At 48.4% G+C, this 12,211-nt stretch overlaps 1 protein-coding gene across 3 annotated transcripts in view; it reads left to right on the forward strand.

The window, feature by feature from the left end:
* Positions 1 to 12,211, forward strand: part of QTGAL (queuosine-tRNA galactosyltransferase) — a 110,818-nt gene that overhangs the window by 54,116 nt on the left and 44,491 nt on the right. For all 3 annotated transcript variants that reach the window (XM_081576865.1, XM_081576864.1, XM_081576866.1), the window contains exon 6: positions 4,260 to 4,355. In XM_081576865.1, coding sequence (XP_081432991.1) covers positions 4,260 to 4,355 — 96 coding nt within the window. The remainder of the gene's footprint in view (positions 1 to 4,259; positions 4,356 to 12,211) is intronic.

Raw genomic sequence — 12,211 nt, forward strand, 5'->3', positions numbered from 1 at the left:
CCTTTTTCTTTTTCTTTTTTTTTTCTATTTTTACTGACTTTTGCTTTTTATTACTGTGTTCCTTCTGTATTTTATGTGATTGGTTTTCATCTTCTGGTTTGTGTTTTGCCTTGAGCCTCTTTCCTCCTGGTTTCCTCTTTTCCGTGTTTTGTGTTATGATCCCACTTTACCTGTACTGTTGATATATCAGCTATACCTCTTTGTTTCACTGTTTTTCAGTGGTTGGCTTAGGGCCATGTGCCATGTGTACCTTACCCCTTACACTCTACCTTAAATAGATGGCAGCATCTCACATGGAGCATAAGATTACAAAATCACATCCTGTCACACAGTTTATGCTGTAAACCCCACAATATTTGTTTTTATTTTTACCAAAATCAATTATCTTATAAAGAGGTTACACATGGCAAAACGTCTTCTGCTTTTACACATGTTTGCCATCACTGACACTTACCATTCCTTGTTATAGGTCAGATCGTCTTCTTTTTCCCAAAGAGCTTCCTTCATCTTTTTTGGTAATTTAACTCTTCTTGTGATGAATTATTTTGGCTTTTGTTTTTCTGAAAAAGTCTCTTTTGCTTTAATTTTTGAAAGCTGTAGTAGCTGGCTAATGAATTCTGGGTTGAAGTCCTTTCTTTCTTTAAAGATGCCTCTCCCTGGCACTTCCCTGGTGGTCCAGTGGATAAGACTCTGTGCTCCCAATGCAGGGGGCCTGGTTTTGATCCCTGGTCAGGGAACTAGATCCCGCATGCCACAGCTAAGAGTTCGCATGTTGCAACTTAAAAAAAGATCCTGCATGACGCAACGAAGATTGAAGATTATGCATGCCACATCTAAGACTGGGCTCAGCCAAATAAATACAAATAAAAATATTTTTTAAAAAAGATCCCTCTCCCTTGTCTGGTTTCCATAGCTTCTGCCAAGAAGTCTGCTGCCTTCCTTATGCCTCTCTGTGTAATGGGTGTTTTTCTCTTGACTGCTTTTAAGATTTTTTCTTTAATATTAGTTTTTAGCACTTTGGTTATGATATACAAACTTAAGGCTTGGTTTTTTTTTAAAGGTTGACTCTAATGAGGCTCTGTTGATGTTCTGGGATCTGTGGTTTTATAGCCTGCATCAAATTTGGAAAATTTTTTGACCATTATTTCTTGAAGCATTTTCTCAGTCTCCCACTCTTTGTGTTCATTCAGCCTGTGCCTATTGAGCCCTGACTGTGTACAGACACTGTGCTGGTGTGGTGTCCACAGGGGTCTGGCATGAAGGCAGGGCAGGCAGCACAGGAGAGGAGCTCGGCGTCCTGCTGTAGGTGCCTCTTTTTATGGTTTGCCTTTGTCTGCCCTGTGGCCCAGGCCAGCATTCTTTTAAAGTGTTAACGCAAAGGACTTCCCTGGTAGCTCAGATGGTAAAGAATCTACCTGCCAATGTAGGAGACCTGGGTTCAATCCCTGGGTTGGGGAGATTCCCTGGAGAAGGAAGTGGCAACCCATTCCAGTATTCTTGCCTGGGAAACCCCATGGACAGAGGAGCCTGGCGGGCTACAGTCCACGGGGGTCACAAAGAGTCAGACATGACTGAGTGTCCGACTTTCACTTTTCACTTTCACAAGGCAAACAAAATATCCTTTCACTCTTTGTAGACCAACACTCACATTGACTAAAGCCTCAAAGAACAGCCAGCCCCTGAAGCTCTAGCTTCATTTCATGTCCTCCTAAACCTTGTCCATGTGAGACCCCACCCAGTGTGGTTCAGCCTTCGTTAGAGGCAGAGAGTGGAAGGTGAGGTTTGGGAAGGAGGCTCAGGTGCTCACTGTGGAAATAGCGTAAGTCGGCTCGTGTCCCAGAAAGGCCATGTCCGCCTCCCCTCACGGTCTGGCTAGAAGTGTGTCTCTCGGCATGGGCTGGGCTGCACTCGGCTGGCCCACCACCCCCAGCAGCTGTTCATGACACAGCAGTGTGGGGCCGGGGCCTGGGTGTTTATACAGAAGTTAAGCCTCTTCATCTTCATGTTTGGGAATACTTTTGAAACAGAGGGTTTCTATCTTACAGCTTTGATCCACATGTTTCCTTTTTCCCTCAAAATCTTTTCAGTTCAGCCATCAAATGCAAGCCAGTGTCAGCGATACCAGAAAACAGATGGAATAGACAGTTAAAAAAATATACCTTGGTCACATCAGTCCTGCAGCCTCATACTGGGCAAGCTGCTCATTCACGAGCTGCTCTGATTTGTAACTGTGTTTAGTATGTGCTTTTAGGAGAAATACATAACAGGTTCACAGAATTCAGTAATATATAAAAAGAATACACACCTATGGCCAAGTGTGTTTTATCCTAATCAGGAAATGGATGAAAGACACTTCTCTGGAGGGTCAGGCAGATAAGAAATAAGCCCCCGTAAGGAGGTTCAGCCTCGAAAGCCACTGGGGATGCATGTTATAACCGCGCGTCACCGCACACACCTGTCGGGAAAGCTAGACCAAAACACACGGCGAGGATGTGAGGAAACTGGTCACACATGCTGTTGTGGGGATGGAAGTGGTGCAGCCGCTCAGGAAAACAGTTTCTTAAAATATGAAACTACTGTACGACCCGCAGTCACACTGCTGGGTGTTCATCCCAGAGAAACGAAGGCTTCTGTTCACACAAAAGCCCCTACGTGAGTTGTCTGCAGCAGAATAATAGTAACAGCTTCAAACTGGAAACAGCCCAGGTGTTTTGTAGAGGGTTAAGCTGTGGAGCATTTTTCAGCCAAAAAAAAAAAAAAAAAAGGGAACAAATCTCCAGGGAATCACCCAATTGCTAAAGGCTACACACAATGTGATTGCGTTTTTGCAACGTTCTTGAAAGAATTATGGCATTGAAGTAGCAGGTTTGTGGCTGCAAGCTAGCAGGGTGGGGAAGGGGTGGGGGGGTGGATGTGGGGGGTTGGGGAGGCAGGAAGCAGCCATAAAGGCACCATGAGGGGCCTCTGTGGCCGTGGAAACGCCCAGTGTCCCTGAGCCCAGTGGAGGCCAAGTGTTGGTTTTTCAAGATGTTACCATTAGAGGAAACCAAGTAATAACACACATGGGATCTCTGTGTGTTATTTCTTACTACTACATGCGAATCTACCATTTCTCTCTCTCTCTCAAAAACAGATTAAAAAACCACAATAAACAAGGACCTACTGTATAGAACAGGGAACTCTACTCAGTATTCTATAATAACCTGTATGGGAAAAGAATCTGAAAAAGAATGGATATGTGTAGATATATAACAGAATCACGAAACACAACCATCACAACAGAATTCAAGCAAAGCAGGCACAAACCTTCTCAAAACCCTTCAGTAGCATAACTGCTTTAATAGAAATTAGTTACCATGTGTAAGTGTTGTGTATATTAGAGCAAGTTTTAAGAAACTCAGATAGCATGAGGTGACTTTTGCTCGTTTCTCAATAAGGAGACTTAGACAGCGATATAAGTCAGCCAGCCACTCTTGACCTTCCTCACTGTGTTACCCGATGGTCAGGAAGGTAGGGAAGACAAAGCCTGGGGATCAGAGGTTAGTGTCCTCTCCGGAGGCCAGCCAGCCTGTGAGAGCCTCACAGGACCTTCCCTGAGGGGCAGGCTCTCTGCCCTCGGACACCCCAGCTGCCCTCCCCTGGCCAGAAAGGGGGAGAAAGGCCCCCTCCTGCTGCTGTGAGGGGGCCCTCCCTCGGAAACCGGCCCATTCTCTGTGTCTGAGCCCTGGGGCTGCTGGTGTCTGAGCATCAGAACCGCTGATATTTTTGGGAGGGGCTGGCCTTCCTCCAAGCCCTCCTCACTGACGGGAGGGCTGGACCCTTTACCTCTGAGCAGTCTTAGGGATGTTTAAACGCACTGCAGGCAGATACCCGAGCAGAGCGTGCAGGGGGACTTCCCTAGTTGTTGGGTGCTAGGCGTCAGCCTGCGAAGCTGTGGAAAGGGGATGGTGTCCATGGCCAGGAGGAGGCAGGGCTGGGTTCCAGAACCAAGAGCAGAAGGAGTGAGGAGTAGTCCGGCAGGGTACAGGAGAGGATTAAGATGGCAGCTAGCATGGATTCTTCCTGGGGAGAGGAGTGCCTGTCTGATGGCATCACCATGGGGGCTGCTGTGGCAGCCTAGACAGAGGGAGGTGGCCGGCGGCAATGAGCTCTTAGGGCTGCAACTCTTGTTTATTTAGAAGCTGAATGGAGAGTTATCGAAACACGGGGCTGCCCCCAAGGCTGCATGGCTTTAAGTCTTGTTTGTTATTGTTTCACAGATTATCGGTTGTCAAGTGACGAGGGATCCCCCCAACTCCACCGAGCGGTACACGCGATGGATCAACCAGCTGGCGCCCAACCAGCTGCTCACCCAGGTACATCTGCCGTCTGGGGGTGGGAGGGAGTTTCCTTGTTGTCAGCGCCTATGCCTACTGCCTCCTGGGTGCCAAGCACGGTCCTGGTAGGTGCTGCCTGGAGGAGGGGGAACAGCATTTCACAGGAGCCTGGCCTGGGAAGGAGTCGGAGCCAGGAGACAAGTGTGGAGAGCCTGGCTCAAGACCGGGGAGCAGGACCCATGCAGCCTGGTTACACGGGCTGAGGTGGATGGAGGCAGAGGGCAGGCGGTGGAGGCCTGGGCAGTGCTTAGCAGCTGCAGGGGTGGGGGTATCCAGGAAAGGCCTGAGTTTCCAGTGGGGCACAGCTACCCCTGAACAGGACAGCTGGAGGGGGCCTGGGTCTGGGGATTGAGCTGAGATGTGCTGTGCAGGAGGTGGACCTGGTCAGCAGGTAACAGAAGTCCATGGAGCTGGAAGTGGGTGTAGGCTGAAGCCAGACTAGAAACCACAGCAGGGCGGGGGGCTGGAGGAAGAGGTCAAGAAGGGTCTCAAGGTCTCAGCCTTGGGGGGTGTCCCCAAGTCCGTGGGATGTCGAGGGGATCCTGAAAACTGACCGCGTGTTGATGAGGTGTTAAGTGAGGATGAGAACCAAGCATTCTTTCTTTGTCCAGCTTTGAAAACAAGCCACTGCCTCAGCGTGTCAGCACCCACTTTAAGCTCTGTAGCAAGTCACCCCAAAACAGAGACCTAGAGTAGCCCTGGGATTTTGGGGATGGGCCCAGGCCTGTTCTGTTTGCCTCCTGGTCCAGCCCTGGCTGCCCCACTGACAGCAGACGCTTCAGTCTCCATCTTGCTGGACAAGCTCCTCCCAGGACCTAACCCCCCAGGGTGGGAGAAATGTGCTCCTCAGGGCAGGGGCCCAGGTCAGAGAGGGGGCAGTGGGGAACAGTCCCCCAAAGCCCAACCAGGAAGAAGCTCTAGGAGGCGTGGAAACATTCTCCCCCCAGTGAGGTGCTGGGGTCTGTCCCACATTGAGATTCCTTGTGATCCTGCCATATAACAAAGTGCTTTTTTCTAAACTCTGAGTTTTGAAAACTGAGATCTCAGTATAATGGAATGATTTGTAATGATAATCAGCTTCTGAAATTAGAGCCGCTTATGATTCTGGCATCAAGCGTTCTGTTCACTGAACTCAAAGTGATGCTAAAGAAACTCGGAGTTGAATGGTGCCTGGGACCACCACGTCCCTCTTGTGGGCTATTTCACATAGTTCTCTGGATGATCCAAGTTCTTTACCCTTTCCTCTTTAGTGTTGGGTTTGCCTGTTGCTTCTGTTACCAAAACTGCTTCACCAGCTTTTAGGTTCTGTGCCATTCGTGCTAGTCCACACACAAAAAAGTTCTTTTGCATTTGGATTTACTTTTCCAAATGAACTCTTTTGAGATGAATATTCTAGGAATTGCCCAATGGCTGCAGGTGGTGCACTAGGAACAGGTGGTGGTAATAGATGCCCTAATAACAGGGGAGGGTGGTGAGGGCACTGGGAGGCTCAGTGGTTTTCCTGCTGCTCCTCCAGCCGTGAGGGCAGGAGGAGAGCCAGCGTATGTCTCCCTGGAGCCAGCAGAGTCTCTGGTAGTGGTGGGTGCACTCGGGTTGATGTTGACAGTCACGCGGGACAGGGGCAGCTCTGTCCTGTCCGCACCGTGTGGCCCTGGTTCACCCACAGCCACACTGAGCACCTGGTTGTTGCAAAGCTGTTGGGAGGCTGTCCTTCTCCCCTGAGGGGTGTGTTAGGTGGTGGAGCTCTGAGTCCAAGGCAGCTTCAGGTCTCTGAGCAGGACGGAGTCTTCTGTCCTCCAGGTTGTGACCTGAGCATCCAGAGTCAGGAAGCCAAGGGCTCTGGGCACACACTTGCATCACCTTGCATCTCAGCTGGCATTTGGATATGAGTTTGCAAACCATCATTGGCGTGTGGAGAATAAGCACCGGGTCTGGGACTCCTGTCGCTGCTCCGGTCCTTCTGTCTGTGGAGTATGTCCAGCCCGTGGGTCATGGTTCTGGGATGTGCCCGCCCTTTTACAGATGCTTTCCCAGCACACCCACTGCTGGTTTCAGAACAAAAAATCACAGCCACTTCAGCGGAGAGCTAGTAAGAGCTTTCATATCCTAACTGGGAAATTAAAATGTCCCATTGCGTGTGAAAGTGTTGGCTGGTGGTCAGCCCCAGGGGCCCCTGCTTTAGCGCCCTCAGATGTGGAACTCTGTACCCGCAAGGGGTCTCTGGACACGCTCATTTCAGCCCTGAGCGTTCGAGGGTCGGCAAGTCGGTGGGGAGGTGGCCTCATGAGAGAAACTGCTGAGTCGGCTTCTGCCGTGTGCTGGATTCTCTCGGAGAAGGAGAACGTGAGTCACTTGGAAACTATGTGACTGAATACTGAGGGTATAATTTACATGCAGCACACTCTGAGCCAGAATTACGAGTTCTGAGCCCAGGGCAGACTTAACTGTTAAGCATCATAGAACTAGTTAAGGGAGGATCTTCCTTAGCAGTGTTTCTCCTTAGAAAGTTAGGGGAAATTAAAGTCTAAGGTTTCTCAGAGCGAAAGAAGATATCTCTATTTAAGCGATTTCTCAACTGTTACAGTTGCAGGAATCACCAGCACTCTGTAGGGTCTTTGTTCATAGTCTAAACTGAATCACGTTTGTGAGGTGGGGAGCAACGTACTTTGGTTTGATTTTTTTTTTTAACTTTTATTTTGTATTGAAGTATAGCCAATTCACAACGTTGTGATAGTTCCAGGTAAACAGCAAAGGGGCTCAGACATACTTATTGGTTTGATATTTGTGTGTCTACTTGAATGTCTGATTAGATACCAAGTACAATGTTAAATCAGAATTCAGTTCAGTCGCTTAGTCATGTCCGACTCTTTGCATCCCCGTGGACTGCAGCATGCCAGGCCTCCCTGTCCATCACCAACTCCTGGAACTTGCTCAAACTCATGTCCATTGAGTCGGTCATGCCATGCAACCATCTCATCCTCTGTCATACCCTTCTCCTCCTGCCTTCCATCTTGCCCAGCATCAGGGTCTTTTCCAATGAGTTCCAGTAAATCAGAGTACCATAAAATTAATGTTCTGCTAATTCCAAAATCACTGCAGATGGTGATTGCAGCCATGAAATTAAAAGACGCTTACTCCTTGGAAGGAAAGTTACGACCAACCTAGACAGCATATTAAAAAGCAGAACCATTACTTTGTCAACAAAGGTCCATCTAGTCAAGGCTATGGTTTTTCCAGTAGTCATGTGTGGATGTGAGAGTTGGACTATAAAGAAAGCTGAGCACAGAAGAATTGATGCTTTTGAACTGTGGTGTTGGAGAAAACTCTTGAGAGTCCCTTGGACTGCAAGGAGATCCAACCAGTCCATCTTAAAGGAGATCAGCCCTGGGTGTTCATTGGAAGGACTGATGTTGAAGCTGAAACTCCAATCCTTTGGCCACCTGATGTGAAGAGCTGACTCATTTGAAAAGACCCTGATGCTGGGAAAGATTGAGGGCAGGAGGAGAAGGGGACGACAGAGGATGAGATGGCTGGATGGCATCACCGACTCAATAGACATGAGTTTGGGTAAACTCCGGGAATTGGTGATGGACAGGGAGGCCTGGCGTGCTGTGGTTCATGGGGTCACAAAGAGTTGGACACGACTGAGGGACTGAACTGAACTGAACTGAATTCCAAATAAACTAAAAGATGGAACGTAGCCTGGACCAATGGCCTAGGGCCTGTGCCAGCCTGGAAATGCACCTGTTTCAGGCAGTGCCCACTTCACACTTTCAGTGAGAGGCTTTTCCCGACAGACCTGCACCTCCTGGATGGGGGTGTGGTGGGGGAGGACGGGAGGCAAAGCCAGACCGCATCCCTGCTTCAGAGGCTGCCCCAGAGGGTCCTGGCAGCTCCAAGGAGAGGTTGGGGGTCAGGGCAGCTTGCATGGGTAGCTGTGACCAGCTCTGGCTGCCTGGAGTAGCAGAAGGAAGACAGCAGGTGTGGGTGTGAGGTGCCTCCCTCATCCCAGCCCCACCCGGTCCTCACCCTCCAGGCCTGCCCACAGCTCCCCTTGTGCCTCTCTCGGGGGTCCGTGCTTCCTTGGTGTCTTAGCCCACTCACACTGCCACAGCACATACAACAGACGTCTGTTCCTCACAGTCTGGAGGCTGGACGTTCAAGATCAAGGTACTGGCAGGTGGTTCCGCCTAAGGCCTCTCTCCTCGACGTGTTGATGGTCGTCTCCTCCCTGAGTCCTCACAGGGCCCTCCTTCTGTGCACTTACTCACTCCCGCTGACTCTAGGATCAGGGCCCCACCCTTACGACCTCATTTAACCTTAATTACCTCTTTAAAAGCCTCATCTCTGAATACAGTTTCAGGGTAAGGGGTTAGGGCTGCAGTGAACTTTGGGGGACACAGTTCAGTCCCTAGCATTTGGACACCCTCCCTGGCTCCTTCATAGCCCCTTGTGGTCCCCTTGGTATGGGCCCACAGGACACAGTGGTATGTGGACAAGGGCTGCACCAAAGAGAATGGCCCCCCTCCTGTACAGCCTCTCCTCTCATTCGTGGCCCTGTGTGTTCCACAGGGAAGCTGTCACCCAGCTATCATTTCCCTGCAGTATCTGAGCAGCCTGAACGCAAATGAGAAAAATTTACAGCCCACCTGTCAGTTCTAATGTGCAAGCTCTAACTTTATCTAGCATCCAAGGACTCTAGACAAACAAAATTTCTCGATGATTAAAGTTTACCTCTACCTCTGTAAATACAGCCTCTTTACTTAAACCAGTGCTCCCCAAACTTGTTTGATCATAAAATAGCTCAATAACTTGAAAACAATGCAGATTCCTCATCTGCTTCCATAGTTTCTGATTTAGTGGCTGTGGAAATGTACATTTATAAAACATGCCTGCATATTTTTGATGAAACTCTTTGAGAATGTTATTCCTGCTTAGAAAAACTGCTTCCCTATAGATCGTAGTCATTTTACAAAGTCTGCCCAATTTAAACACTGTATTTTGAAATAATCTCAGACTCACATAAAAGTTGCAGAAATAGAGTCCTGTGTGCCCTTCACCCAGATCCCCACCCGTAATGTCTTACACCCATAGTATGATGTTCAAACCAGAAGATGCACGTTGGTACAACCCTGCTCGGAGTTCATGCATCCTTGGGGGGTGTGGAGTGTATGGAATTTCATCACACGTCTGCATCAGCACAAACCCTGCCACAGTCAGAATATGGAACTATCTATCCTTCACCCCAGAGAAGCTGACTCCAACAACAACTTATTCTGTCCACTTCACTGGAATCTTGTCATATGAGACAGTTACATTAATGGAACTGTGGCTTTGTCATTCCATGTGATGCCTTTGAGATAACAGTTTGTTCCTCTTGTTGCTGGAACGTGCCGGTCGTTGTGGGGCTGTTGCTGGAAGGGCTGCCATGACCCTTACGGACAGGTTTCACTTCCTAATATGAGCACCAGGGTTGTATTATGTGGCTGTGTTCAAACTGAAGTCCGTTCGAGGCTGCCCGAGCAGCTGCACCATTCCCCCTCCCAGCACTTGGTGTTGTCAGATTTTTCCTGCAAGCCATTCCCACGTGTCTCATCACTGCACTGCCTTGTGTTTCCCTAATGGCAGCTTTTTGTGATCTTTTGCCCATTTTCTTATTGGACTACTTGTTTTCTTACAGTTGGGTTTGAGTTTTCTTGTGGACAAAAGCCCTTTGTTGGGTGTCAGTTTTGCAAGTACTTTCTCCTCATCTGTGGCTTTTCTTTCATCTCCTTAACAGAGCCCTTCACAGAGTCCAAGTTTTTAATTCTGGTGAAGTTCAACTCATCTACTTTTTAAATAGATTGTGCTTTGGGTACCGATGTCTCAGGATGCTTTATGTAACCATAGGCCACGAAGATTTTCTCCTAAAGTTTTATAATTTTACATTTAGAGCTATGAGTCATTTAAAGTTGTTTTTTGCAAAAGAAGTGAGCTTTGGATCAAGGCTTTCTTTTCTTTCTTTCTTTTTTTGCTTACGAATGTTCAAGTGCTTCCACACCATTTTTGTTGTGAATACTAGCTTCCTTCATAGAATTGCTTTGGGACTTTGTCAAAGGCTGGTTGGCTGTGCTTGCATGGGTGTGTTTCTCGGTCATTCTGTTGTGTTGCTCTGTGTGTCACTCCATGGCTACGCTGTCCTAGTCGCTGTAGCTATAGAGGAAGTTTGAGATCAGTTAGTGTGGGTCTTCCAACTTCATTCTTCTTTTTCAAAATTTTTGCTATGCTAGTTCTTTGCCTTTTCCTCTGTGTGTTTTTTCAAATACTGAGCAGTTCCGTTCTGAGTGGACACTGAGTCGGTGTCCTACAGTGTCACTCAGTCCTGACTCCATCTGCCTGGAGACAGCATCAGACCCCACAGATTAAGGGCTCTGCCCCACGAGACTGCCTCACTTCAGCCCAGGCACAAGTCCAGGCTGTCACCTGACTGGCTATAAGTCAGGGTTCCCACCAGCCCCCTCCTCTGTCAGTTAATTTGCTCCAGCCACTCACAGAGCTCAGAGAAACATTCATTTATGGTTACAGTTTACTATCATGGATACAATGAAAAACGCAGGTGAACAGATGCATGGAGAGGGGGTCCAGAAGGGTCCTGAGCACAGGAGCTCTGTCCCCGAAGAACATGAATATCCACCCACATTGCGTGGATGGGGGCTGAGGGGGGTGGGGAACCTTTCACCCCGTCACCCCTGCCTAACCACCATGACTCAGGGACGATGATCCTCCTTCCTTCTATCCCATCTGGAGGCAGATTCCACTCTGGTCTGGCTCTAACCTGAATTCCCACTGAGAAATCTGGTGCCCAGCTCTTGCTGAGTTGACACAGCACAATCCAGTGTAGTAAGATTTCTTTTTAAGTGGGGGAGAGTAAATTAGCGAAGAATAACTTTGCTAGAACCAAAGATATGGGCAGTCAGATTAAAAGGGCCCTTGCGTATCTTGCCCAGGAGATGAGAAGGCCTTGCCCAGGGAGAGAAGAATGGCAGGAACAAACGTAGTCGTGGATTTCTCGACAATTGCAGTGGAATCTGTAAAACACAGGGACACAGATTTCAAAATTCTCACAGAAGTGGTTTTGAATGTTGAATTCAAAGCTTAACCAGATTGTCAGTCGTGTGAAAATACAACTAGGACTTTTTCATGTAAGGATTCAAAATCTTTGCTCCTGAAAAATATTTGTGTCCTTCTCAGAAATGTACTGGAAGACGCTGCATAAAATTAAGAAGCAAATTGAAGAGGAGGAAGATAGAAGATCTAGGAAGCAGGTCTCTAACATGGGCCAGAAGAAGCCCAGGCAGGAGTGGGGAGACAGAAAAAGTGCTTCACTCTCAAGGAGCATGTGTATGGAAACACTCAGGGAGAAAGGAAAACAAGGGAGAGGCAAGGGGGTGTGTGTGTGCCAGGAGATGTGACAGGGCGTGACCACACTTAAGCGGTTCCTAGTGCTTGAATGGGGCTTCCCTGGTGACTCAGTGGTTAGGAACCCGCCTCCCAATGAAGGAGACGTAAGTTTGACCCCTGGGTCACGAAGATCCCCTGAGAAGGAAATGGCAACCCACTCCAGTATTCTTTCCTGGGAAATCCCATGGACAGAGGAGCCTGGGGGACTACAGTCCATGGGGCTGGAAAAGGGTCAGACACAACTGAGCAACTAAACAAAACAACAAGTGCTTGAAAGAAGGCACAACAGCAAAGGAGCAGAAAGGCACCAAGAAGAACAGAGAAATAGAAACACATCAGTTGAGGCAGATTAACCTCTCAAACTGAGAAGAAGGAGAAACGCAGCAGTGGGAAGT

Source organism: Giraffa tippelskirchi, chromosome 3, assembly GCF_054371585.1.
Source record: "Giraffa tippelskirchi isolate mGirTip1 chromosome 3, T2T-mGirTip1v1.2.pri, whole genome shotgun sequence".
Lineage (NCBI taxonomy): Eukaryota > Metazoa > Chordata > Mammalia > Artiodactyla > Giraffidae > Giraffa > Giraffa tippelskirchi.